At 39.6% G+C, this 27398-nt stretch overlaps 4 protein-coding genes across 7 annotated transcripts in view; 2 read left to right on the top strand and 2 right to left on the bottom strand.

The window, feature by feature from the left end:
- The first annotated feature begins 431 nt into the window (after positions 1 to 431).
- On the top strand, positions 432 to 7990 carry LOC129763328 (leucine-rich repeat-containing protein 40). Of its 3 annotated transcripts, none has more exons than XM_055762282.1 (7): positions 432 to 824; positions 1529 to 1722; positions 1779 to 1982; positions 2046 to 2169; positions 6604 to 7258; positions 7315 to 7695; positions 7754 to 7990. In XM_055762282.1, exons 1-7 carry the CDS (start codon positions 659 to 661, stop codon positions 7857 to 7859), a joined length of 1830 nt encoding a protein of 609 aa, XP_055618257.1. In that variant the 5' UTR covers positions 432 to 658; the 3' UTR covers positions 7860 to 7990. The 3 variants fall into 3 exon arrangements, with proteins under 3 accessions (XP_055618257.1, XP_055618260.1, XP_055618258.1); XM_055762285.1 differs by lacking the exon at positions 432 to 824 and adding an exon at positions 1041 to 1244; XM_055762283.1 differs by lacking the exon at positions 432 to 824 and adding an exon at positions 1302 to 1436.
- LOC129763327 (uncharacterized) lies at positions 7954 to 17252 on the bottom strand. Of its 2 annotated transcripts, none has more exons than XM_055762280.1 (4): positions 17055 to 17252; positions 16594 to 16986; positions 11931 to 12747; positions 7954 to 8592 (listed from the first exon to the last, which is right to left on the bottom strand). In XM_055762280.1, exons 1-4 carry the CDS (start codon positions 17110 to 17112, stop codon positions 7974 to 7976), a joined length of 1887 nt encoding a protein of 628 aa, XP_055618255.1. In that variant the 5' UTR covers positions 17113 to 17252; the 3' UTR covers positions 7954 to 7973. The 2 variants fall into 2 exon arrangements, with proteins under 2 accessions (XP_055618255.1, XP_055618256.1); XM_055762281.1 differs by having other exon boundaries at positions 7958 to 8547.
- LOC129763330 (homeobox protein DLL-4) overlaps positions 8117 to 27398 on the top strand; it is a 117224-nt gene continuing 97942 nt past the window's right edge. The window contains exon 1 of the mRNA XM_055762287.1: positions 8117 to 8309. Within this exon, the coding sequence (XP_055618262.1) occupies positions 8266 to 8309 (44 nt within the window). The 5' untranslated portion in view covers positions 8117 to 8265. The remainder of the gene's footprint in view (positions 8310 to 27398) is intronic.
- LOC129763332 (guanine deaminase) lies at positions 17383 to 20544 on the bottom strand. Its single transcript, XM_055762295.1, has 4 exons — positions 20337 to 20544; positions 19817 to 20223; positions 19112 to 19758; positions 17383 to 17703 (listed from the first exon to the last, which is right to left on the bottom strand). The coding sequence occupies exons 1-4, from the start codon at positions 20526 to 20528 to the stop codon at positions 17477 to 17479; spliced, it is 1473 nt and encodes a 490-aa protein (XP_055618270.1). The 5' UTR covers positions 20529 to 20544; the 3' UTR covers positions 17383 to 17476.

Raw genomic sequence — 27398 nt, 5'->3', positions numbered from 1 at the left:
TTGTAACTGTCAGTTCCTGTCAGTCAGCGCTTTCCTACCAAAAAGCTCAACGTCAGCCTCCTAGGGCCCCTAGGGCGGAGCTCAACGTGTTAAATACAAAGAACTGAAATGATTCATCAAGATCGATCTTTTCCTAATGATCGCCCAATCCAAGATTCTACATGTGTATTGTGAACAAGATTGCAAAAAAAATCAAGACACACGGGAGCTTGCGTTCAAGTAATTCTCCAGCCAACATTGTGTACAACTTATTTGCTGCGCTTTCTATTCTGCTCTTCCAGTGAGCATACCTTCGTCAGTCGTATACACCATACGGTTCCACACCTGGAATGTATTGAATTCTCCAAGCGCCAAGTAGATTTTAATGTTTCTATATGAGACGCAACAGCAGTGTACTGCCTAGGAATTCTTCTTTCGCATTTCTGTTTTTTTCGGTGGTGGCATTGTACACACAATCAGTGGAAGGAGAAAGAGCGAATGGCCGATTAGGTTTAAAGAGAACACAGCCTCGAAACGTAACAAAAAAAAAACATGTATGTTGCAAATAAAAATCGTTAATAACATTACGCTCGAATAATATACGTGAGCGCGATACTGAAGTAGTGTGTCATTGCTCACGGTTTGCGGTGGTCATCATCGCTGTTTGCGGGGTTGCGCGATGATGAAGCCTCGCGCTGTCCGAAGTCGTATCCGTCACCAGGAACTGAATCCGGTGTTCCACTGGCAGCACAAGGAGGAGGATGACAAGGTGTTGAGCGGTGCCAAAATCAAGCAGGCCCTCAAAACAGGCATTCTCAACCTGTCGGGAAAGGGTTTGGCCACGGGTAAGTGTGTCCTTGAAATCAATCGTCTCGCTGGCGCTGACTGCTGCACTGCACTTTTATGTTGTGGCATGACATAACCGAACGCGTTCTCCTAGTAAAAACATCGTAGTTTATACCAAAATAAAATGAAAACAACAGCTTGCGCTTCTGAGGGGGATATTATTTCCACTTGGCTAATTCCTAGTTATTGCGCGAGTGCCACACTATGAGTTGACAATGCTTTGCGCGATTTCAGATCTATCTTCATCTATAATGTAATGGCGTATCTTCTAGACGAAATCCAATTTCACGTTCTAGTGATTTCCTAACTGCTAGCTTCTATCGTAGAGATTCGCAAATCTGAATTCAATCTCTCGTTTGTCATCATTCCGATCGGAGGTTCGGATCATCTGAAATTGTGTTCAGTCGTTTTGTATAAAAGTCAGTGCGGCTATCGAAAGTATCCTTCCGAGCTCTGGTCGATCTTCTTATTGGCAGTGTTGTCGCAAGCCAGTGTTTTGTGTGCTCTCAAAATGTGGTACAATCCGAGTGAGGATCTGCCAACAACAAGCACAATGAGGAGATCGCGCACCCGGATCCCCTATCCGAAACGTCGTTATCGCAAGATCCGGGGTCAGCAGCCCCCTCTAGACACTATGGATTGACACTGTTGGGTATGCTAATGGTCTTTCTTTTTTTTTTGCTTCTGCACGTTGTACTTCCAGTGCCGGAAAAAGTGTGGAATCTGAGCGACTCGGATGATTGTGATAAGGAAGTTCGGTACGACCTGGATCGTACCAACGAGGAGGAGGAAAGTTGGTGGAATCAGAAAACACTTACCAATCTGGATCTGAGCTCGAATGCTCTCAGCTGCATCAGCGAAAATTTGAAAAATCTGGCCGACTTGACCGTGTTGAATGTGAGTAAACGCGCACGACATGCTTTGGATGGCCGTGTCATTATTTTCCATTGCAGTTACAAGATAACGCCCTAACCACTCTGCCGGAGGGAATAGGTTGCCTTACCAAACTAACCAAGCTTAGTCTGAGCCGTAACAAGCTAACGGATCTTCCGGAAAGTTTCTACAACCTGAAGGAACTGAAGAACCTTAACCTGTCGCATAACGACTTTGCCGAAATTCATAGCAACATGAGCGATCTGATCATGCTGGAAGTGCTGGTAGAGAATTGTTGCTAGAATCGACGTCGTTTGTAGTTATTAATTATGATCTTTCCCTACTAGGATATTTCCTTTAACAGCCTTAACTCGCTCCCGGGTGGAATCGGGTTCCTGGTGCGCCTCCAGCAGCTAACACTAAATAACAACCGACTGGTTGAACTACCAAACGATATTGTCAATTTGAGAAGTAAGTTATTCTGTTTCAAAGGACCTGGCCGGGTGTGGAAGCAAAAAGTTGCCCCCAAACCAAATCAACCGCTCTATGGAAAATATTGTATAGGGTTGAGAAATTTTGACTATTTTTTTGAACCCCTATGAAGTTAACCATAGGATATATGGTAAAAAATGTACTTTTCAATGTTTTTCACGCCATTCTAGCTTCTCGCATGAAAGCGCATCTTACTATGGTGTATCGAGAAATATTATTAAAAAAAAAGTTTTCTTAAAAAAATTAAGTACTAAAAAAATCTTGAAAGATTGAAAAAAATGTTTGGAAGATTTAGAGATTCACTACTACTCTAATTCATATTTTAATGTTTTTCTACGTCTTTTCTAAAAATGTGTGATTTTTTCAGAATTTTTAACAGTGTTGCGCGATACAAAAAATATATATTTATGAAATTTTGATATTTTTTTAGAATTTTGAGACTTAGTACTGGTTGACGAATTCCATGCCAACTAGACTGGCCATCGATAGCACCATCTTAGAAAGCTGAACGTTGTGGGCGTAAACACATGGGTATTTGAAGCAACTTTGCATACTTGAAATATTCAAAAAAGAATTAGACTACTTTTTTAAAAGAAAAAACTTTTTTTTTATTTTCTACAAAAAAAAATAACTCAAAAACTACAGTACCTACAAAACTCGAGTCAAAGAATGGAAAGTAAGAAATTATTGAAATTTTCATAAAAAACCCTAATTTTTTTTAAAAAAATACTATTTTAAGAATCAAAAATTTATTTTTTCTCAAAAACGTATTTTTTTTTAAATTCTCAAAAAAAAATATATGAATAGTCCTTAGAATTTCCAACAAGTCGTCCATACATCGGACGATGGGCACTTTTACAGGGAAAAAAGTTTTTCGCACAACAACTTTTTCATGTTTTTCTTTGAAAAATTATTGTAAAATTCGTAATATTTGTATGTATAAATTATCGCGATTTACATGCTCTGCCAACTTTTTTCTATTCAGAAACATGCCAAGAACAGGTCAAACACGAGAACTTACACACAAAAAATGTAATGAGTAAAACATTATTTTTTTCAGGGATCTCCATACAAAAATGCCCTATATTCCAGAAACTATAAAAGATAGAAAGTTGACGTCTTCGACGAAAGTTCATACAGGCAAACCTTTTTTTTTTGTGCGGGGGATAGGGACCGCATAAAAAAAATCGTATTAACTTCACCAGTAGCTTTAAAAAATCGTGTTCGGTACACATTTTGAAAAAAAACTTTTTTGTGCGGTAGATAGGGACCGCCTAAAAAAAGTTTCCCCCAAAAAATAACTCAAATCCACGCCGCTCACCGTTCAATTTCCGTTTGTTTCCCTGCTTTGCGACGGGACAGTTTGCCTTTTCGTTTGCGCGTTTCTGTTTTGTGCTTTTAGTTGCATGTCGAAACGTGTTGCTGTTAGAAATCATGCCATGCAACACCTAAGAAAAACTTAGAGCATTTATTGGGAGGAAGGGAATGATTTCAGAAGTGGATAATTGAGACGCAAATATGCTTTTTTCGCACTGAAATGCATATAAACCATCGGAAAAAAACTAAATGGACGATAACTTCGTCAAATATGCTTCTTTTATATACCGCACAAAAAAAAACCCCACAAAAACATGTTTTACTGTATTTTAATAAGACCTAAAACTTTGTCGAATACACTGTATCGCTATCTTGACTTTGAACAAAATTAAAATTAGTTGTAAAAAGTTGTTAGAAAAAAAACTTTTTCCCTGTAAAAGTGCCCATCTTCTGATGTCGAGGACGACTTGTTGGAAATTGTAAGGGATATTCATTTTTTTTGAGAACTTGAAAGTTGAGAAAGTTTTAAAATATTTTTTTTTCAGCGAATTTTTTTTTTTTAAATTGTGGTATTTTTTTATGAAACTTTCAAACAAAATTTTTTTTTTTGAATATTTCAAGTATGAAAAGTTGCTTAATCCTTTCTCTACGGCAGTGTGCTCCGTCGAAGTGCTACCGCTGAACAGAGCATTGCGCCAAAAAGTATGCAAATCGCGCTTGATTAATCCGTTGAACACTACTCACGAAATAATTGTTGAATTTTTCGGCTATTATTTGTTCGGAATGTTATTCTAAATTTTCGAAAGTTATGGACCGCGACATACTACTTTTAGTGTTGAGTGAACTTTTCAATATTTTCCATAACTGCTTGCTGTTATTCCGATGTTGGTCGATTTTCCTCTGAATGTACTCACATCTAGTCTTTTTCAAGGCTTGTGAATACATGTGCCGCGCGGAGGTGTACCTTTTCCAATCGGAGTCTCTAAATTACTTCTACGAATCTTCACGTACTGTTTATCTCATTTAAGATTCAGACGCAAAAGCGACGAATAGTACCAGCTGTTCGAATTATTCAAGTCGATTTGTTTTTCAAAAACAAGCTATTGATACATTCTTTCAAAACATTAGTGAGAACAGCTGCTTTCAAATTCAAATTGTCAGTGATTGCAGTAAAATCCACGTTTCTTTCAACAAGAACAGAGCGTTTCTTTAGAATATTTGTTCCAGCACTTAATTTTAACTTTATTTTCTTCAAGATTACTTATGTTTATTCTCAATATAAACAAGAATAGTCTCGTGATCCGTTATTTCAAATTTGGCCTCTATCAAAGAATGAACTTTATTAAAATTGGAGAAAACGTGATCTATCAAAGTTCTACTAGTGTTTGTAATCCTAGCGGCTTCTGGGACAGTCTGGTTTAAGTTGTAAAAATCCGAAAGTTGCTTCAATTGGTTCGAATTCTGCATGTTGAGCCAGTCCATGTTGAAATCACCAGCAATATCATTTAGTTTGCTACAGTCGATGCAATTCTCCCACCAGTTTTCCAAAATTTCTAAAAGTCCCTGGTCACTAGAACTGGGGGAGTAATATACAACTCCAAAATTTCCCATCTACATACCCTTTTCAACTGAAATTGCCAAGAATCAATCATTTTCAACAGATTCGTTTAACCGAATGTTGAGTTCAATCGACTCTTTTACGTAAATAGCAACTCCTCCAGTGTGTCTGGAATGTGAAAGGCAAAAAGCAACTTTGTAATCCGGGATGCTATATTGATTAAATGAATTCTCATCGAAAGACGAAACATAGAATATGTCCAATAACAAACTTCAAATAACACCTAAACACGGACGAATGTAACAAAATTTGTAAAAAAAAATAATACTTAATTATTTTCCACAATCTGTCCAAAAACGTCACTGATATCCACTTGAAGTCAGGCCCGGACTGCATGAGCATCTCCTAACAAAGCTTCCGCATATTTGCCAAAAGACTGATGAGAAGTAACAGCAGCTTGCAGTAAATCAATTATTTTAAAATGTTTTCCTGGTTTTCACCGTCTGCATTTTTTTATTTCTATGAAATCGATGATTAATAAAATCGTAAATTTAATTTCATAATACTAAATTTATCAACATTTGTTCTATTTATAGAATTATCCAGTTTCGTATAAAAACAATTCGAAATGCAAAAAAAAATTACTTTTAGGTGGTAATTTTATCATGGTAAGATACTATGAGTATACTATGATACATTATGAGTATTTTTTTCTATATTTTCTTTTCCAAGCTATTGAGAGAGTAGTGAAAAAATACGTTTTTAGCCATAGCTCTTATAGTGAACCATATAGGGATTCAGAAAAATAATCTAATTTTCTAATTTGCAACAATACTTTTCATAGCGCTGGTGATAAGATTTGGGCCTCTTTTTACGAATACACGAATACAATACAATAATAGATTTTAGAAAAATTTTAAAAAATGCTAGAAAATTTAAAAAACATGGAAATTAAAACAATATTAAAAATTTATTAGATTTTTTTTTCGTTCCGCGCGGCTCTCGCAAAATTCTGAAAAAAGATCACCCCATAATCACATATAATAAATACACAAACAAATAAATATACATATTTAAATATAGACTAAACCTGCGATGGGTCTCAAAATTCTAAAAAAAATCGAAATTTAGAAATATATATTTTTGTGCCGCGCAACACTGTTTAATTTCTCTAGAAAAGGCACAGAATCGATTTTAAATACGAATTAGAGTAGTAGTGAATCTCTAAATCCCCCAAAAAACGTTTTCAATATTTCAAGAATTTTTTTAGTGTTTTTTTAGTATTTTTTTCAAATTTTTATCTCGAAGGTATCGAGAATGGCGTCCAAAAAAATTGAAAAGTACCATTCTTATAATAGATCCTTTGTTGAATATCATAGGTGTTCAAAAAAAATAGTCAAAATTTCTTATTTAGTACCCTATACAATATGTCCCATAGAGCGGTTGATTCGGTTTGGGGGGCACTTTTTTCTTCCATGCCCGGACAGGCCCTTTAACCAAAAATCAAGATTTAATATTTTGAATTGTCTCCCTGTCAGACCTCCACAAGATGGACCTCGCAAAGAACGACCTAAAGCTACTGCCTCCGGTAATGGGCGAGCTGCGCAAGTTGGAATGCCTTTACGTGCAGCACAACGACGTCGAGGAGCTTCCAGATTTCACCGGCTGTGAGGCTTTGAAGGAACTGCACATCTCGAACAATTTCATTAAATCGATCCCGGCCGATTTCTGCGAAAATTTGCCCCAGCTACGGATTCTGGATCTGCGCGACAACAAGATCGAGAAGCTACCGGACGAGATCAACATGCTGGCCAGTTTGACGCGACTGGATCTGTCGAACAACTCGATCAACAGTTTGCCCTCTTGTTTGTCCACTCTGGCTCATCTGGTTAGTCTGCAGGTGGACGGGAATCCGATACGTTCGATTCGCAGGGATATTATTCAGTGTGGAACGCAGCGCATTTTGAAGACGCTCAAGGAGCGCGATGGTCCCGGGAAAGGGGTGGACAAAGTGAGGGGCCCTTTCGAGGAGAGTACTTTTCCGGATGTGTACCAAATGAAGAAGGGGAGGTCCATGATTATAAGCAACAAAAGCTTAATCGATATTCCAGAGCAAGTTTTCTTGGATGCGAGAGAGGCATCCGTTTATAATGTTGATATCAGTAAGAATAAGTTAACGGAAGTTCCTGCAGGGTGAGGTATTTGTTGGTTGATTGGGTTGTTCGTCTGATAATCGAAGTTTATTACAGATTGGTACACATTGCGAACCTTATGACGGAACTGAACGTCAGCTTTAACCTTCTCAAAACTATTCCGATGTTTTTCTCTCAATTCGATAGGATTAGCTATTTAAACCTTTCCAATAACTGTCTCGAGGAATTGTCCGAAGTGGTTGGCTTACTGGTTACCTTACGCGAGCTGAACATAGCCAACAATCAGCTGAAACAGATCTCACCATGCATTTACGAGTTGAAAGGTTTGGAGATACTTCTCGCCCGCGGGAACAAAGTCGAAGAGATTGATGCTACGGAATGCGGATTCGGGGCACTTCCTCGCTTGTCTACATTGGATTTGGCCAACAACAACATCAAACAGGTTCCTCCCATCCTGGGATTGCTCAAGAACATCACGTATGATCGCGTCAACGCAAGTCAATTCATCTCTTCTCAAATCGTTTTTCGCTTTCAGGACACTAGAGCTGATTGGAAATAGTTTCCGCCAGCCGCGCCATCAGATTCTCGAGAGGGGAACCGAGTCTATCATGTCCTACCTGAGAGATCGAATACCCAATTAAAGAGTACAACTCTGATACTCCTATATCGCACGAGAGATTACTACACTTTATGCTCCAGTCAACCAAAAAAAAAAGAGAACAAAACCAAAGCAGAAATATGTTACTAAATATAGTTTATTGATAAAAGCACACCACTTTGGGGCACACATCGTGGCAAAATTTGATTGTAAGCCGGAATTGTAACGTCCTCGAGCTGGGGAACACGAACGCATGAAAGCGTGCGCTCAGTGTTATTCCGGTGGATGTTTTTTGCTTCCGAAAGCCGGGGAATAACCGCCTGTCCAGAGGGCATCCCTTATCGTCCAGCAGTGAGAGTGTTTCGTCCAAAGTATACGCAACTAAGCTATACGGCGAGAGGTCGAAGTCACGATCCGCCGACAGTATTTGCATCTCGATCAACTGTCCGATGGTAGCCTCGAAGATTTCTGCCTGCGTTTCGACATCAATCAGGTGAGTGGTCAAGTGTTTGAGAGCTTTACTCGTTCCGTTGCTGATTTCTATCGACCCAAAGCTGAACGACTGACTGTGCGGAATGAAATCCACGGTGGATCTCATCGGTAGAGTTTTCATCAGGCTGGTCATGTTGGGTGATTTCAGTGTGTGAATACAACCTACTTTGAGCATTCGATCTGCTTGAGTTCGCACCAAAGGGTGTGTCTGTATGCAAACATAGCCAAACACGAGGAAGCTAGAAAAGCATGTTTGCATTAGAGCAACTCCAAATGAAATCGTCCTAAAAATGCAGATTTTAAAAACATGTATTTTTGATTCGAATTTGAATTCGTTTGGGCTGGAGGAAATATGAGTTTTTCACAGCAATTGGGAATATTTTGGCTCAAGTGTAGCTTTGCAATACGGCGTATCGTTTTTAGTAAGATAAATCTTTGATAATTTAGATCTAAAAAACTATGAGTCGTACCGATATAGTGTCTTAGAAAGAGTTATTGAGTATTGATGTTTAAACGTTAAAAAATATTCATTGAAAAAATATTAGTACTCTTTTCTTATTTACAAAAAAAAAACTTTAATTTGTAATATCTGAAATATGTATTTTTATCGTTTTACAATTTTGTTTCTAAAAAATAGAAATCATGTAGAAAACTTGAAAAAATATTCCAAGATGGTAAAACTATTTTTGTATACTAACAATCAATTCTTTCATTCCACGCGGACAGCGCTGCGGAGAGCAGCATGAGGGGAAATCCTGCAGTGCGACTGAGCATAAGTGTCCATAATGCGGGGGATCACCACACGTGCTCTCAGGTTGTGAAACTTACAAGAGTCGCTGAGATAAACAGAAGCGCTCTTTGAAGGAACGCTCGAAACGCACTTTCGCGGATATTTTTAAGGGCGCTTCTCCACTGACTCAAGCACAACAACCAATCAACACACATAATGTCTTCGCCACGTTACCAGTTCACGAAATAGAAGCGGACACAGCTAACGGGAGCACACCGTTTATTTTCCAATTGAATCCCCGGCGCAAAAATTTAACCACTCGCAAAATTTGAGCACAAGTCCCTTCGGTGATAGCTCTTGTTAGCTTGCCTAAAAAATCGAGTTGCTTATATATGATTTTTGTAACAGCATCAATATGACCATGACATGACCAAACGCTGGAAACAACACGTGTATCGAAACCTCCTGCTAACCCAAGTGCTCTTGACCTTTCGTTTTACTCGAATTCACGAACAAGTGGAATGTAATCCAGGACCCCAACGGTAGTGATCACTTGCCAATCAAAATTTCCATCACCACTGGGTCAAATTCTTCTGGATCTATAAACATGGCATATGACCTTACAAGACACATTGAGTGGAAAGAATATGCGGACGCGATTACTCTAGCCATCATTTCCAGAGTTGGCTTACATCCATTGGAGGAGTATAACTTCCTTTCTCGTTTGATCTACGACAGCGTAGTTCGCGCTCAAACGGAACCCATTCCAGGTTCCACCATTCGCCGAGGGCCATCCAATCCTTGGTAGGATGGCCAGTGTTCCAGTCTTTATGTAGAAAAATCGAATGCATTTAAAGCTTATCGGAAACGTAGAACCGTTGAGAATTTTCAAACGTATTTAGACCTTCAAAATCAATTTTATTATTGGCGAAATTTCGTGGGAGGTTTGTCACGAGAAACATCAATGAAAAAAAATTGAAAAGTGGCTCGAAACATGAGAAATCGCTCTTCATCGAATAAAAGCGAGGAATATTCACATCGATGAATTTTTAATTTTGCACTTAAGGTTTGTCCAGATTCCGCATCTGTGCAAAAAATTGTTCGAGATATACCCCAATATATATGCCGAGTTTTCGATGGTAGAATCCTCTCTTGCTCTCCTTTCCTGTAACAATTCTGCTCCAGGATCGGATCGAATTAAGTTGAGTGGAAAACCTCCCTGATGTGGCGAAACATTACTTGTTGAATCTATTCAATCGGTTTCTGGAGCATAATGTTGTTCCAGATGTTTGGAGACAAGTACGAGTTATAGCTATTCAAACACCCGGAAAACCCACGTCCGACTTAAATTTCTAGCGCCCAATAGCAATGCTGTCTTGTATTCGGAAATTGTTGGATAAAATGATCTTGTTTCGCCTTAATCGATGGGTTGAAACGAATGGCCTCCTCTCAAATACACAATATGGGTTCCGCAGGGGCAAGGAGACGAATAATTGTCTTGCGTTGCTTTCTTCAGAAATTCAAATGGCTTATGCAAAAAAAACAAATGGATTCAGTATTCTTGTATATAAAGGGGGATTCAGTTCTAAATAGATGTTCTGTCTGACAAATTACAGTCTCGGGGTCTGCCGCCTCTATTGAATAATATGTTATATAACTTGCTTTGTGAGAATCATTTGAACTTTTCTCACGGAGATTCGGCAGTAAGTTAAAAAAAAATCTAAATTAATACCTCTATCTAATCTATTTTCCTTTTCACATGAAGAAGACGAAGAGTCGAACTATGAACAAAAGGCAGAAGAATTTGATGAGATTATCAATCAGATCAAAGAGAAATTTCCTCTCACAGAAACAACAAAGTCAGAAAAAGTTAGAATGTTAACGAATTTGCTCAAGTCTTGGTCCGTGCAAAAAATAGAACAAGAATGTGGCGTTAATAAATATATATCAATTCAAGCCGAAAAACTGGAAAATAAAAAAGGTGTATTGTCTACACCGAATAGCAAATATGCACCAAGTTTAACTGAAGATGTTATAAACCATGTTTCGGAATTTTATAATGTCAACGAAATAAGTCGATCATTACCTGGAGAAAGGAACTATGGGCCCTCTTATACAAATCGAATCAACAAAAAAATTACTCGTTAGCTCTATTTCATTATAGATACCGATTATTGTTTTAAATCTCATCAGGATTCATAATTTGTGGCTAGAATTGATTGTTAACATACAAAAATTCCAAGTTTCGAAAATTCATGAAAAATCAACGTTTCACAAAGTTGGTCAAAAATAAATTTCTTCTTCTTCTTCAAGGGCACTAACGTCCCTAGAGGAACTTCGCCGTCTCAACGTAGTATACTTGCGTCATTTTTATTAGTTGCGATAGAGATTTCTATGCCAAATAACACGCCTTGAATGCATTCTGAGTGGCAAGCTCTAGAATACGCGTGATCACAATGGCAAAAATAAATTTTTCTTTAAAGAATAATTTTTTGAATTTTCTACATGACTTCATATATGGAAAAAATATTTAAAAAAATAAAAAATACATATTTTATATATTGCAAATATATATATTTTTTTTCATAAATAAAAAAAGAGTATTATTTTTTTTCTCATTGTATATTTTTTTCACTTTTAAACACCAACACTCTATAACTCTTTCTAAGACACTATTCCAGTACGACTCATAGTTTTCGAGACATAAATTATCAAAGATTTCTCTTTCTAAAATCTATACGCTCTATTGAAAAATTACACTTGAGTCAAAATATTCCCAATTGCTGTGGAAAACTCGTATTTCCTCCAACCCAAACGAAATGCTAACTTTCATTCGAGTCAAAAATATTCTTATTAGTGATGACATGGGGAAATCGTTGTATCCGTACTCACTTTTGCACATTCCCTTTGATGAACGCCCTTCGGATGCCACAGCGCGATTCTGTGATTTCATCACCGGTTGTTATTTCCAAAGATAATGTCCCGTTATGCTCCGATTCCCGACTGCAATTGGTATGCGCGGTGTTCAAATATACCCTACCCTCGAAGAGCACATCCGATTCATAGTCCAACTTAATCCGATCGTCGTGACATTGCGTCTGCACATTCAAACACAACAGTCGCCTGGAGTAGACCGAGTTGAACGTAACTCGAACCGCTTTGGGCCCAAGCGTTATCAAATCATCCGAGTGGAGGAAACAAATCGGTGGCTCCCTGTGGTTGTTGGACGAGTTTCGGTATGTGTACCCTAAACACGTGAACAATTCCTCGTTCAAGCATCGTTCGGCGCAGCTTCGCTCATCTGCAACAACAAGTGACTCATCGGGATAAATAAATGCCACATCACGGTGCTGCTCGAACGAGCAATCCGCGCTCGCGGGCTCCAACCCGTGACACTGATTCTCCAGATACTCCTCGTCCTCCCAGCTGCGCCGGAACGATTCCGGACTGGTGAATCGATCGTTGCGGCTGAGAAAACACTGCCCAAGCTGGAGCTTCCCGCTCTTCTCCCACAGCCGATGTCGATTGTTTCGGAACGAGTGCACAAATCTTGCCGATCGGCAGGCAAATTTCCGCTCCCGCAGACACGCATTCATGCACCCGTTCCGGGTTACCAGCTGCGCTAGCTGGACGAAATTCTGGCCGACCAAACTTGCGCCGGGGATGGTCACGAGCGGGAATAGTTTTCTGGCGACACATTTGTGCGGAACTTAAATTGTAAACAAAAAACACGGAATGATTATATAATCACGGCAATATTATCTGTTGATCTCTAATTAGTGTTTTTCAGAATACAGCTGGAGCTTTATCGTATTTCTCGCTGACTATTGTCACGTGAGAAACGTGAGAAGCGTGGATAGGGGAGGAAAATTGTTCGCGCAAACTAAACCGACTCGGTTTATAAGTAAGGTCATTTTGAGGCGACAATAATGCCGTTCTACGCATAGTTGTTACTTGTTGACAATTTTCACTGTTCTTCATAAAATTATGTTTTTATCAATAATCTTCCGAAAAAAAAACAAAAAAAAACAGGAAGTGGGTTATATCTGTGGTATAACCGCAAAGCTAACGTAGGACTATCGTTGGTTTAGTGATCCTTTGTTTGACGATGCATCTGAATCAAATCTCAATGAATCGATGATCGAATATTTGGGAGAATTCGAGCCTCAATATGTACTCTTTGTCGACTGAACGAAGTGACATGATTATCACATCATCCGAAAGGTAAAATGTTTACGAGTTATATGCTTTGAAAGCAAACTATTGGTAAAATCGAACAAACAGAAGAAGTTTTTTTATCCCTTTTGTTTATTTTAGGCTCATTAGCATTTTAGCTATAACAGAGCCGAATTTCAATCGTGTACATGTCACATGTTTATCATATATATATATAATCAGCACATTACTCAGTTGCCATTTTTCTGCGTTAGAGTATTCCCTTCTATACCATTGCATATGGTACACATTTACATAGTAGCCATTTAGGCGTAAGGGTTTTTCCTTCTGTTCTTCCATTATCCAGTTAAGACCACCGGACAGCGGAGACAGTTGATTGATCATTGTTGAGTTATTTATAGAACAGCAGCCCGATGTGTCTTGCAGAGCAGAGCAGCTGTAGGATGAATCGATCTTATTTCGACCGTGGATCGATCTCCATCGCTGATGATTGTTAGTTATTCTATACCAACACAAAGATGGCCAATGAGGGCCCTGAGAACTGAAGAAGTTGTAAGTCACCATAATTCAAGACAACAACAAAACATTGGATTCACAAAAATCTATAAATATGGGTACCTGCTTGAAATGTCTTCTCAGTCATGGTTAATATGCGAGTGATGCAACACACACTTAGCAAAGCAAAATTGTCGTTCGCTTTGTGCACAACGTCGTCGAACAACTTGTATGTAGCGAAGCCAAATTTTCAGCAGAAGAAACAATCACGCAAACTGGTGCAAAATTTATTCTCCGCTTGCTTGTCGCTAACTCTCAAACTTTTCCCCCCCTTTGTGTGTGTGATATAATTTGTATACCATTTCCAATAGACAAAATATCTGTCGCATCTAATCAGTCTACATAAATATTGTGTTCACTCATTCTTCCTAACAACACCCACTTCCCGTTTGAGAAATTGTTGAGTAAACATCGTTTGCCGGTGAGCATAGAGCGGGAATTGTCTTTCTTAAGGTTCATTTTACCCCTTATAAGTTGTCGAAAGACATGATCTTACGTTAATCGCACTTGATTGAAAAAATTACCAAAACAAAATGTATTTGATCGTATTAATTTTCAACTGTCATGTTTGGTCGGAATATGGTTGGTTGAAATATGTGCAATATTTTTATGGGGCCCCCAGAAACATTTCTCGTACCCAAAAACTCTCACATGTCAAATTTGACTCCATTTGCTTGATTAGTTATCGGAATATGCAGAAACTTGTGTTTCGTTTGTATGACAAACACACACCCTCCACTCCTCTCTTCTTAGTGAGGGGAAGGAGTGTCGTGCTACCATTTCATGTCCCCTAAAACTAGGCTAATCAAATAGTTCAGGTATGAAAACGGGACAGATAAGCCAAAAAATTTATCTATTGATATTTATCGAAAAATTTTATTGAGTAAATAAAACCGAGTATTAGGCTGTCAAAAAAGTCCTGCGGTATTTTTTTTTTAATTTTCAATCATCTGTTTTAAGTCAAATAAAAGGTGTGTCACATCAAATTGCATCACGGAAAAAACGCTGTAGAAATTTTATTTTTAGGAATTATATCTTCAGCTTTCGCTTATAATCAGATAATAGTTCACGTTGGCCATGCTTCACTGTCAATTTTTCGTAAATTTGGAAAAATGTCGTCGAACGAAAAAGAGCGTCGTGAATTAATCCTGTGCACTCATTTCGAGAATCCGGAGTTGTCACATCGGGACATCGGTAAGATGCTGGGAATCGTCCAATCCACGGTCAGCAGAGTACTAAAACGATACTTCGAGAACCTAACCATCGACCGGAAGGTGAAGAACGGCAAAAATGGATGCTCCGTCAGTGAAAAAGATCACAAGCGCGTAGTTAAGCAGTTTAGACGTGATCCGAGAAGTTCGGTCCGGGATGTCGCCAATAAGCTGAATTTGTCAAGTTCATTCGTCCAGCGGACCAAGCAGCGGGAGGGCCTGCGTATATACAAGGTTCAGAAGGCTCCTAACCGCGACGAAAGGCAAAACATGGTGGGAAAGACGCGAGCCCGGAAGCTGTACACCGAAATGCTGACGAAGCCGCATTGCCTGGTAATGGACGACGAAACCTACGTCAAAGCGGACTTTCGTCAGCTGCCGGGCCTGTTGTTCTTTTCCGCAGAGGACAAATTCAGCGTTCCGGAGGAGATTCGCAAGCAGAAACTATTCAAGTTTGCCAAAAATTACATGGTGTGGCAAGCGATCTGCTCTTGCGGAAAGCGGAGCGTCCCCTTCGTGATGACCGGCACGGTAAACGGGCAGGATGGGATGGTGACATCAGGTCCAGCTGAAGCGTTCTTTTCTAGCACAGGGATTACTAGCAAGATTTCGACTAAATGCCAGCTAAATGCGACTAAATGGAATGCCTTTGATGTTTGAATAGAAATGTGAAATGTTTATTTCATGTTTTACAAAAAGACAATACTTATATAGAACAAGTAAATAAAAAAGTAAATATTCACATTGGCATTCGAATTTTCAAAGATCGATTATTTGGTACCGATTTAATCAGTGAATCGATTCCTGCGCCGTTTAGAAAATCGATCCACCAAGATCGATCTTTTTCTAAAGATCGCCCAATCCTACTCTAGCTCACACCACTGTACGATTCACAAACAATATCACTACCATATACTACATTCCGATGCTACTTGCTACGGCACCAATTATGTTTACTTTTCTATGCTATCAAACTGCAGTTTTATACATAGTTCTCAATGGTTACTTTTTGGAAAATTTCACTTCATAAAACGATATTTTTATGCATAATCTTTCGGAAAAATACAAACAAACTTAATGTTTGTCCCCAGTATTTAAAATAACAACATCAAGATCAATTGTCCCAGGTTGATATCCTAGGCATAACTGTCCCACAATGAAGTTTAAGCCCGTAATCAAGCTTAATTGATTCAAGTGGGAGGATCTTGTCATATTTCATTAAACAATAGTTTATTGCTTATAAAAAACGGTGTATTGCTAAACTGAAATGTTTAAAGCTTCTGGTAGACAAATATGGCAGAAAACTTTGATTACGTTTTTCTCAGTTGCTGATTCGGGAACATGGGACAACTATGCGTAGTCATTTTTTCCTCCCCTAACTGAGAGAGAAAAAACCTTCAAGATGAACCGGGGAGGATGATAACAAAACAAAAACTAAATAGATGATGAGGTAAAACCCGCAGACGCGCAACTCGCGCGCCACACATGCAGCAGTGAATGATTCCACAGCGGACAAATAATTGCCCCGCACCACCAAAAGCCCGCGGTACCCGCACATAGTTTCGGCAGCAAGATCAATATCAAATAAACGCGCAAAACAACTATGTACTAACCGTCGAGGCAGGTCTTCACGAAAAACGCAACGTTCACATCGGCCACTAATTGGTGACTACTTTCGTCAATGTAGTCGTAATAAGTCTCACTGATTGTTGTTGTTGTTGATGTTGTTGCTGCTGCTGCTGCTGCTGCGGCGGTGGCTACGACAGTTGCGTTAGCTGTATATCCGTAGCAAATGTTTTGACTGAACACTAGCAAATATCCGTAACAGGTTGGATCTTCGCGACATATTTGAGCGCATTTCACGTTGACCGCCTCCCCCGGCCGAGACGGATTGGCAACATAGAGTGGCAACGTGTCGCTTGTGGTTCGCCCTTGTCGTGCTGGTCGTAGGCCAAGGATTTTTTGGAACACAATTGCGTGTGAACATTTGAGTTGATGGGATGTGCCTGTCGAGACACAATAGGATCGTTATTCGTCCGAGTGACGCTATCAAGAGCATTTATGATTTACTTACCTGTTAAGAAGTGAAAGTGAATGGTAAAGAGTAAAATAACTATCGCTGTAATTTGCATACCGGCAGAGATGAAGTGTTATCTATCGCAAATTTTACAACCGATCGGAGAATACACGTCGTGCCGTGCAGTACTAAGTCTAAGTGATGCGCCAATGGGCACTACTAGCGGAATACTAATCGGCTGACCTGCGCGAGTTGCTTCAGAACGCTGTGCGACGTTTACCTGCTTTACGAGATGAGACAATACCTTTGCATCGCTGCTGCTGTGTGATGATGACGATCAATGATGGGGGGTGGATCGAGCGAATGATTTTGTTTTTTTCTCAACTTGCAATTATACGTTAATTTATTTCGTTTAGATAAAAAGATGCTACATTTTCAATTCCACTGTTACGACTCGATCATCACGCTTGGAATGTAATTCATTTCACTTGCTGTCCGGCGACGAACACATTGGCGATGTTTCGGTCGTCTCCAACGTAGACGAATTTTTGAACCTGTTCCAGTAGTAGCTCTTCGGGTGATTTTTTCTCAGTGAGCACCGCTGGAAGCTGATAGTTGGTGATCGGATAGCGCGATGTGTCAATGAGCAAGGCGTCGAAGTCTTTACCAATCGCAAAGTTGCCCACCTTCTCCTCGATTGACAAAGCTTAACGGGGGGAGAGAAACGAGGAATTAATGTTTAACTTCATGAAGACAAATTTGTTTTTTGAAGACGGTTTGACAAGGCCTTGGAAGGTGGTATTTGAATATTTACAATAGTTCAACAAACGTTGGTGCGACGGTTATCGAATTGACGCATTAAAAAAATGGACAAAAATTGACGAATTTTCATGGGTTTATCTTCACGCGCACTGACGAAACTACCCATGCAGCATCATAGTAACCCATGAGTCAGCAGAAAAAAATGACAGCTCTATCAGTCGAACTCTAACCGTGATAGCGAAAACAGTGAAGCTACTCCGTTCAGAAGTGTGCGCGTTCAAAGAACGGTACCCTGCAGCGTTTAAAACGGACATCGTGCGGCACTTTGTGGACGCCGGATACGTCCGTTCCGGCATCTACAACATCTTGGCACTATTGGACATCAATCAGAGCATCGGAGGAAAGCCCGGTTCCGGACGGCCGACGACCCTTAGCGACAAGAAGCTCCAAAGGATGCTGAAGAGGAAGATCGAGGATAAGAGGCTACATCGCTGCGTGCGCTTGACCGGTAGGTTGGTGCAACCGGCCAAACAGTGAAAAAGTACCTGGCGAACATGGACATACAAGTCAGGAAGCGGAAGTCCCGTCAACTGGTCACGGAGCTGCAGGCAATGACGCAGCGGCAGCGGCTGAATAAGATGGTCAAGTCAATTTTCCCTGCGAATCGCGACGTGGCGGTGGTGATGGACGACGAGACGTATCTCACCCTGGATGGCAACGACTAGCAGGGCACTTCGTATCTTTCTTTCCCCACGATGGGAGTGATCTCCGAAGTGAAGTTTATTTGACACACAAGTCCCCAAGAAGGTGCTGCTGTGGCTGGCAATCAGCGAGAAGTGGATATCAAAGCCGCTCTTCTTTAGCTCTGGACTGGCCGTAAACGCGGAAATTTATAGTACGAAGTGTCTGCCGGAAGTTGCTTCGTTCTTCGAGAAATACATAAGGGTGAAGACGCGGTGTTCTGGTCGGATCTGGCGTCGGCCCACTACTCGAAGCGATCGTTAGAGGAGATGGAGCAACTGAATATCGATGTGGCACCCAAGTCGGCGAACTCGTCCAACGTCCCCCAGCTGCGTTCCATCGAGAATTTCGGGGCAAAACTGAAGCGTAAGATCTACTCCAACAGTTTTATCGCGAAAACAGAGAAGGAATTGATAAATAAAACGAAGAAACAACTCAAAAACATGCCTTCACGCATGTTTTCGTCCGCCATGGCGAATGTTCCAATTAACTGCCCGAAGGCCGTTCGCGAACTCAATTATCTGTTTTAGTTTTTTTTATCACCATCCGAAAAAAGTCCATTTTTTAATGCAAACGTTATTATGATTTACATCTTGGGGGGGAAAACTCACCTTCTGCACCACCAAGCGTCGCCAGATAAACAACTTGCTTATAGTTCATTGGTGTATATTCCTCGTTTTCTTTGGTGACTGGTGTCACCTTGCCAGTTCCTTTAACGTCCTGTTTCTTCATCATACTCAAATGATGGGACACATCCAAGGCACTTCTCATAACATCATATATTCCCATCCTATTGCCCCCGGAAACATCTGTGCCCAGTCCCACCTTCACCTTCGCGGCTAACAAACGCTTAACATCACACAATCCTGACCCCAAACAAGTGTTCGACGTTGGACAGTGTGCTACCGACGATCCCCTGGCGCTGAAAACCTTCAGTTCTGTGTCCTTCAGATGTACTCCGTGTGCCATCAAGCAGCGGCTGGTCATTAGCTTAGCATCATCGTACACATCCGTGTAGTGCTTGTGCTCGGGATAAAACTCCCCGATCGCCTTGATTTCCCCGATACTCTCCGAGATGTGCGATGTTATGTTGAGTTCATAGCGTTTGGCTAATTCTGCCAGTTTTTTCATCAACTCCATATCACACGTAATTGCAAATCGCGGAGTAATGATCGGCTTAACTCGATCAACATTTTTCGAGAGTACGAACTCAATGAAGTCAATATTATCCCGTATGGAAGTTTCGGTGGAGGACTCACTGAAAAAAAATTCAAATCATCAAACACAAAAATCCCACAAAATGCAGCTTAACTCACACATAATAATCCGGGCAGAGTCGATTGGAGGAAACCTTCCCGACGAACGCTCGCTGTCCCTGGCGGATGATCTCCTCGGTCAGCACCTTGTTGCTTTCGTTGTAAATCGTCGCAAAGTAGCAAGCACAGGTGGTCCCACTGGCGATCGTATCACGCACCACGGCGCTGTAAACTTGACGCGCGAATTCACCATCCCGGTACTGCGCTTCCAGTGGGAACGTGTACGCATTCAGCCACCCAAGCAGATCCTTGTCCATCCCCAGCCCTATATTCGGACACTGGGGAGCATGAATGTGGCAATCGATGAAACCGGGCAGCAGGAACTGTGACTCTGCAAGGGTCACCGGCTCGTACGAGTCCCTCTCCGGAAGCGATTCATGCCCCGCTCTCGCTCCGATGTCAACTATCTGCGCAAAGAGCAAAGATAAAGCAACTGGTAGTCGGGGTGCGTTAAGGTCAAGCACACGCGCATGTTATCAGCAGCGTATCAAACGCTGATACGCTATTTGCACACACACACCTTTCCATCCCGTACAGCCAGAAAACCATCGGCGATAACTTCAAGTTCGTCGAAAGATTTCGAGTGAACGATTTTGCCAAAAAACACCTTTCGCATTGCTGAATTGTCTAACAAAGTAACACACCGAATCGACCGTTCCTCAACGAATGACGAGTTGTGTGAAAACATGTGTTGTTTTCCTGCTCGCTTCATTCATGAAAGAAGCGGTTGTGTGCGTGTAATGTTTTGTGCAAAGATGTATTCGAACAGGTGGGTGTGCTTCGTTTATGCTTATGTAGAGATCGAACCATTTGTAACGCTGGTAAATGATTTTATAATTTGGATTATCGATGCAACTTTTAGAACACTTTGGAACTGTCCACATATCACGTGGACAGAAAAAGCACGATTAGATTCCTCCTCCCCCTGTTGTCCACGTGGACATTCTTTCATATATATTCCATATAGAAATAATTGAATTACGCCCATAATCAAAATTTGTTCTATTTTATGTTTTATGTTTTTCTAGGTGCAATTGAAGGCGATATTTATCAGCGTCAAATCGCCTTCAATGAATTTTATTCTTTAGTCCGCAAAAATACCATCGCTAACTGGCAACGCAAGTGGAATGAAGATGAATTGGGCCGGTGGTTTCACTCGATTATCCCTAAGGTTAGCCTCAAACCGTGGTTCAAAAGTCTAGACTTGAGTCGGGACTTTATTCGCACCTTCTCCCGACTCATGTCCAATCACTGTTCGTTAGATGCACTACTCTTCCGTTTCAATCTTGCCAGCAGCAATCTCTGCGTTTGTGGCCAAGGTTATCACGACATCGAGCAAATTGTTTGGTCGTGCGAGGTGTATCTGGTCGCCAGATCGAATTTAAAAAACTCCCTTCGGGCCCGAGGAAGACAGCCCAATGTGCCGGTGAGAGATGTGTTGGCTCGGTTAGACCTTGATTACATGTCCCATATATATGTTTTCCTTAAAGCTATAGATCTTCGTGTGTGATTGCCCCTACATCCTTATACCCTCCTTTCCTTCCTTTGCGGGTAATTCGTCCCCTTGCTATAAATAGTAGAATAAGTTGAAATGTAAATACACTATAGATATACGAATAGATTTATAAATTGAGTGTTCATCAACATTGTTACAATTTCCTTATATCCCATCCTTCTCCTAAAAATATGTCACCCTCCTAAACTCGAGTACACCGCGAGTAATCGGTTTTCCACCTTACTAACCATAGATGTAAGAAAATTGTTTATATATATAGTTTTAAAATTATATTTAAGAATTCGGCTCCTTTAAACTTAAGTAACTGAGCCTGTAAAAATAAACGAATTAAAAAAAAAAAATGTTTTATGTTTTTATTCGAAGCCATTAACATGGAAACATTGAGGAGGTCGACGAACATCTATTATACATAGTAAAGGAATCGATGCTTCGTGGCGAATGCCGGCATAGCTGGAAAAAATCTATCGGAGTACCTATTCTTAAAAATCCAAAATCATCAAAACCAGAAGATCGTAGACCTTTGAATATGCTACCATACAAGAAAATCTTAGAAATCGTATTCAAATAACAACTTTGGGAGGATATAACGAAAAATGGGATACTGGTTGAAGAGCAGCTGGATTCAGAAAACACCATTCGTGTGAAACGGCTCTCAATATGTTGCTCTTGAAGTAGAAACAGGCTATCGAAAGTAAGAAAGTTGTCCTGGCCGTATTTATTGATTTAAAAATTGTGTATCAGGATCTATAATAAACTGATTTGATAGTTACTTCTACGACCAAACACAGATCACTACTTACAGAGACTATAAGTAGTAACTTGGGTGTGCCTCAAAGAAATGTTCTGGGGCCACTATACATTATACATTTGCTATGCGTACTATACTTGCTATACATTAAAGATATTAAACAGGTGTTAAGGTGAAGGTGGAAGCTAGCCACTGTAGTAGTATAGGTAAACCCACGTGTAAAAATGGGGTAATAGTGTTTGTGAGAGAAGAGCAAAGCACACGTAAATAGATCAATCCACTTATCAGACTGTGTGGCGCATCATTGACCCGAGTCTTGAATACATTTGATGAAAAAATAACAATTCAATACTGAAGTAGAATGTATGAACGATATGTTCCGATGAACAATTGCAAACATAAATATATATAGAAGGTGCATTTGCATATGAAGTAAAATTCTGATTATACGGGAGCGTAACATGAGCAAATTTATAACACATACGAATTGGGGCTCTTTTGGTATTGTTTTCACATATTCACTTTGGAGAGCCATGACCCCTCTCTTCGTTGGCCGTGGCATTTTGATTGAATGTAATACTTTTCCGTTTACTGCTTTTGAAAGCATAGGCAGCCGTGGCAGTGTTCCGAGCTCTGCAATACACTTTTCTTACCCAATGTTAAAGTTTCTAAAACTTACATTATGGACCCATTAAACGTAAAAAAAAATTGAATTGATATCAACACAATTTTATTCTATTGATTTTCATGACATGAAACGCTATGACTCAGAAATTACATTTTATTGAGTGGTTTCTATAGCAGTTTCGCTGATGTTGTCTGGCATCAGTGTCGAAAAAATAACGATGCTTTCACCAACGCAAACAAAACCATTGCCGAAGATTGAAAGATGAAAATTTAACTTTCAGAGCACTTGCTCGAGTTTTCCGATGTTTTTCACTATACAGTGCGACAGCAGATGAAAATTTAATATCTTGTGAGTAATCGATTAGAGTTTGGTTGATATTATTTGATAGGAAGTGTGCGAAAATGATCATTTTCTTCACACTGTTTCGCAAAATTATTGATTTTCGGGCGAGGGGTGAGGGAGGGAGATGAAAGAAATGAGCGCCATTGTGGCTAGCTTCCACCTTCACCTTAAAACATAGTGACGTAAATTTATTTGCAAACGACACAGTGATATTTGTTGTGGAAGACACGTTGCAAGTTTGTTACATAAAAATGAACAATAAATTGCATCATCTAGATAACTGGTTAAAATGAAAAAGTTACAGGGGGGTTGTGTCCGAGACACGACCGCATAGTTGACGTAGGATTCCGTCAGACTATCTGTTGATTTTGGGTATGTTTGAAGAATTACATCGTTAAACTCTTTGATAATGATTTGGTGGCACTGAAAAGGGCCGTTTTGTTTGGTTGTTGGATATTGTTTGTTCACTCCACCAGTGTTTACCGAGTGATTATGGCAGAAGGATAGTAAACAGTCGTTGGATGGTGCGTAGTAGATAAAAGATACCGAAGTGGAACGAGATATGATGAAAACCGCCCTCTGTGATCCTAGACGAGATGCCTCCTGTGATACATATGGATGAAATAAAGAAAAAAAACTCACCAATGTAATATAAGATAATTACCAATACCGAACACGATTATCATTTTTTCTCATCAGTAAAAACATGTTACTTTAATGTAGAGAAAACATTTAAAAAGAAAAGGTAATTGTTTTTTTATAATTTTTACTTTCTGCTTAAACCAAACGACCCATTCTCGAGCGGGAATACACCTTGGTTTTCAATTTTAAGAAATTAGAATAAATCGTTTCATATATCAAGTTATTTTTAACACAACTGCTACCATATACAATTTTACACTTACACTTGTGCTAAATTTTTCACAATACACGATCGGTTTCACGAAGCAAACTCCGACTTTCGTGTATTTGCAATGTCGATTTCCCCCAGGCAGCTTGATTTAGATGTCTCTGTTAGGGAACACATTTCGGTGGGAGCAAAAGCCCTACTTTTATGTATTTGCAATGCTGATTTCCTCAGGCAGCTTGGTTTTGATGTCCCTGTTAGGAACCTGCCGCATGTGTCGTCAATTTCGACCAATCAGAAGTGGGTATTTCCATTAGGATAGGGGTTGAGATTTTTCAATTGTTCGATAGTTAGTTTCATGACATATATTATTTTGTTCAATATAAAAAGTTGTTATGGAGTGCCGAAATCGATTGACGCAAAAATTTCATCAATCCATCATGAAATGACTGAGCAATAAGCGTTTATAATTGGACAATTTTCAATTTTTCAAACGAGGTACATGGTTATATCAACAGGTGTTGTTGAGAGTAACAACCTGACTGTAACCAATGATGGACAAATAGTGGAGAGGGCATCATCAATTAAATATCTTGGCGTTATTTTAGACCATGCGGTTCTCAAAGTGATCGATATCGGCCCCTTGGTGTTCATGCGAACGCTAAAAGAACTGAATAATGATGCATTTGATGAACAAAGTTACGAAAGCTTGGAAAATGTCTAGGTTGGAATAACGACTAAAACTACTCATTAGGGAGTAAGTAAAAGATCAACTGTCTGTAGATCGGCACAACGAATTTAAGGCTAATGTAATGTATTAACTTCAACTCCAACCACTCGGTTATGATAAATCTGACCATGCTGGACCCCTCCAATGTCATCAGTAGAAAACATCAAACCATTCTACCACCTACTCAAAATTTGCCTAATCTGGTTCCCAGAGAAATGATTCAGCCAATTGATGAGGAATTCAGAGAGCTGCGCAATGTTGATGTTTCAGACTATTCTCCGGATGAACGAACCAATGTAGTCATGTTTTGGGGTAAAGTTCAAGCCACAACTACCCTTGGTGGTGAAATGGCATTTCCGCAATTAGGAAAATCTATCCCAAAAAGCTACTGAACACCGAAGGAAGTGGTTTGTTACACATGTCTGAACCATCAAGTTCAAGTATAATTTTTTTTTTCTTTCTTTATTAAAGAGATTTTCAGCCAATGCCAATTTCTCTAAATGTTCAAGTATAAGGCATCGATATATGATAAGAAGAAATATCTGTTAAACCATGTTTTACCCATCAGGCGTAAAAATTAAGATTGATTGAGTGTGTTGAATTATAGAGACTTTGAACTTTTGCAGTTCTAGTCCTGAGAAGGGCCCTTGTGGACAAACTGAATCCAAACTCTTTCTTCGCCTGCCTTGAGAAAGACACTTCATTGTCTTCATTGTCATTGCTCGTCAGCGAACCGTGTCCGCTTCCACAAGCGCAAACGACGCTCTTGTGAAAATGTTCAATAAAATTTGCAATCTTCTATATATATATAATCTTGTTGTGGCCTTCGACGTTCAGCTTTTAAAAAACGTTTATTATAATCAACATACAGTTTATTATCTAAATATCATTTATTAAGCAAACGTGGACGGTCACGGAAAGAATTTGAATGAGAACTGAACGGCGTCGTGGGTTCTGCTGCTGGTATATATCGATGAGTAATGCTGATGCAGCGGAACGATGGCTATTGGCTGGCCGCGATCGTACGATGTTTGGAATGTGCTGATCGTGGTCCTTTGGTGTGCATATCATAACGTGATTCATCGGGGGGGTGAAAAAGTGTCGTCCTCGGCACTTGGTTGGTTATTCTGAATTCCTGGCAGGATGTTGTTGAGTTCGAGGTTTATCAACTTCTGGCGTTTCCTTGATTTCCTTTGTTGAGTAGCTTTCAGATGATAATAGATTAAAAATAGAATAATAATCAATAGAGTTGAGGACAGGGATGTCCCTCCTACTAGACTCCATTTCCATTTTTGGTCGGATTCTTGTTGAAGGAATACTTTGTCTAAATGTTTCCTGTTCGAGAGTGCTACTTCTTCTATTTTTGCCACATCGTGATCGTTTATGATTTGCTTTTTAATGGAAAGGTCATGAAGAGCTCCTTGGAATGTTTCAACTTCGCTAATTTTGTCGATTGAAGTAAAGTTGCGTTCCATGTAGGTAACCGTGCAGTTCGAGAAAGATATTATGAAACTTCCGGAAAGATGTCTGTTACTAGGTCCGCAATCGGAACGTAACTCCTGGTCTTTTGCATTAGTGATCAGGACCTTGTTATTAGCTATTAATTTTGCAGATGTTTCTTCACTTTTTTCCATCACACAATGCGGATCGTTGCCCATTATAAGTGGGTAAATGCATGAGTCTTTGAACTCTTTTGTGTAAATGTTTAATTGGACGTAGTTTTCTGGTTCCGTTGTGGTAAGGAGTTGTCTACCTTGTTTGATTACGAATTGGGGATATTCTTTTATAACAATACCGTTCTGATTTATTGGGTATATACGGATAATTGTTGATTCTTCCGGTTCCATTTCTGGGACGTGGATAATGTACAGTAAAGTATTTTCGCTAGTGGCTATTTTTGGGGTCACTAGATTGAGTGCTTCTTCAGGTATGTCCATTTGAATTCCTTGATTGTTGAGGATGGTTTTTATCAGGTTAATTTCTTTGCTGGATAATATTCTGCTATTGGTAACTCGCATTTTAGAGAAGAGTACTGCTTCTTGAATGTTGATTAGAATTTTGTTGATAGTGTCGATGTTCAGAATTGTTGTAATTATGTCGATATCGTCGAGGATGATTTGATTGATATGCTGTTTCTCAATTATTTGATTAATTGCGGTTGTTAATTCAGAGATACTGTTGCCAATCTGTTCGTTGATTTTGATTTGATGATTGTTCTCGCTGACTAGTTGGTTCAAGCTCCTGTTGATGATTCGTAGGTCTTGGGCGTCGGGGCTGCCGGCGATCCATTTCCATGCTGTGCCTATGATGTCCCATCTTCTGGTCCTCTTATGAATAGTTGGTTTAATTTGTAGAAAATTAGAATACAATTCGCGTATTTTATGCTTGCTAATCTGATTAAGTACATTATTATTCTTTTGATTATTGTATACCAAACTTGTAAGTTGGTTGATTGTTGACTCTAGGTCTGTAAGATTAATTGGATGTATTATCCTAATATTTCCCGTTTGGATTTTGCAAGAACCAATCTTCTGCATTAATATAAGATCGTTATGAAGATTTCTTATGGTGAGCTCCTGACATGAAATTCTTGAGATGACGATGATGATTCCTATGTATGAGATGAGCATCTGTAATACAATGTGAGATAGAAAGAGAAAAGTTATCTTTTTTTTGGTCTTTTAATTTTATTTTTGTGTCTTTTTATTTCGCAGTTATTTTTGAATGTGCGATCTGTTACTTCGTTAGCATTGGTTTTGTTGGCTCTAGCT

Source organism: Toxorhynchites rutilus, chromosome 1 (assembly GCF_029784135.1).
Source record: "Toxorhynchites rutilus septentrionalis strain SRP chromosome 1, ASM2978413v1, whole genome shotgun sequence".
Taxonomy (NCBI): domain Eukaryota; kingdom Metazoa; phylum Arthropoda; class Insecta; order Diptera; family Culicidae; genus Toxorhynchites; species Toxorhynchites rutilus.
The sequence above is the reverse complement of the archived record's forward strand: the minus strand, read 5'-3'. Positions and strand labels throughout refer to the sequence as shown.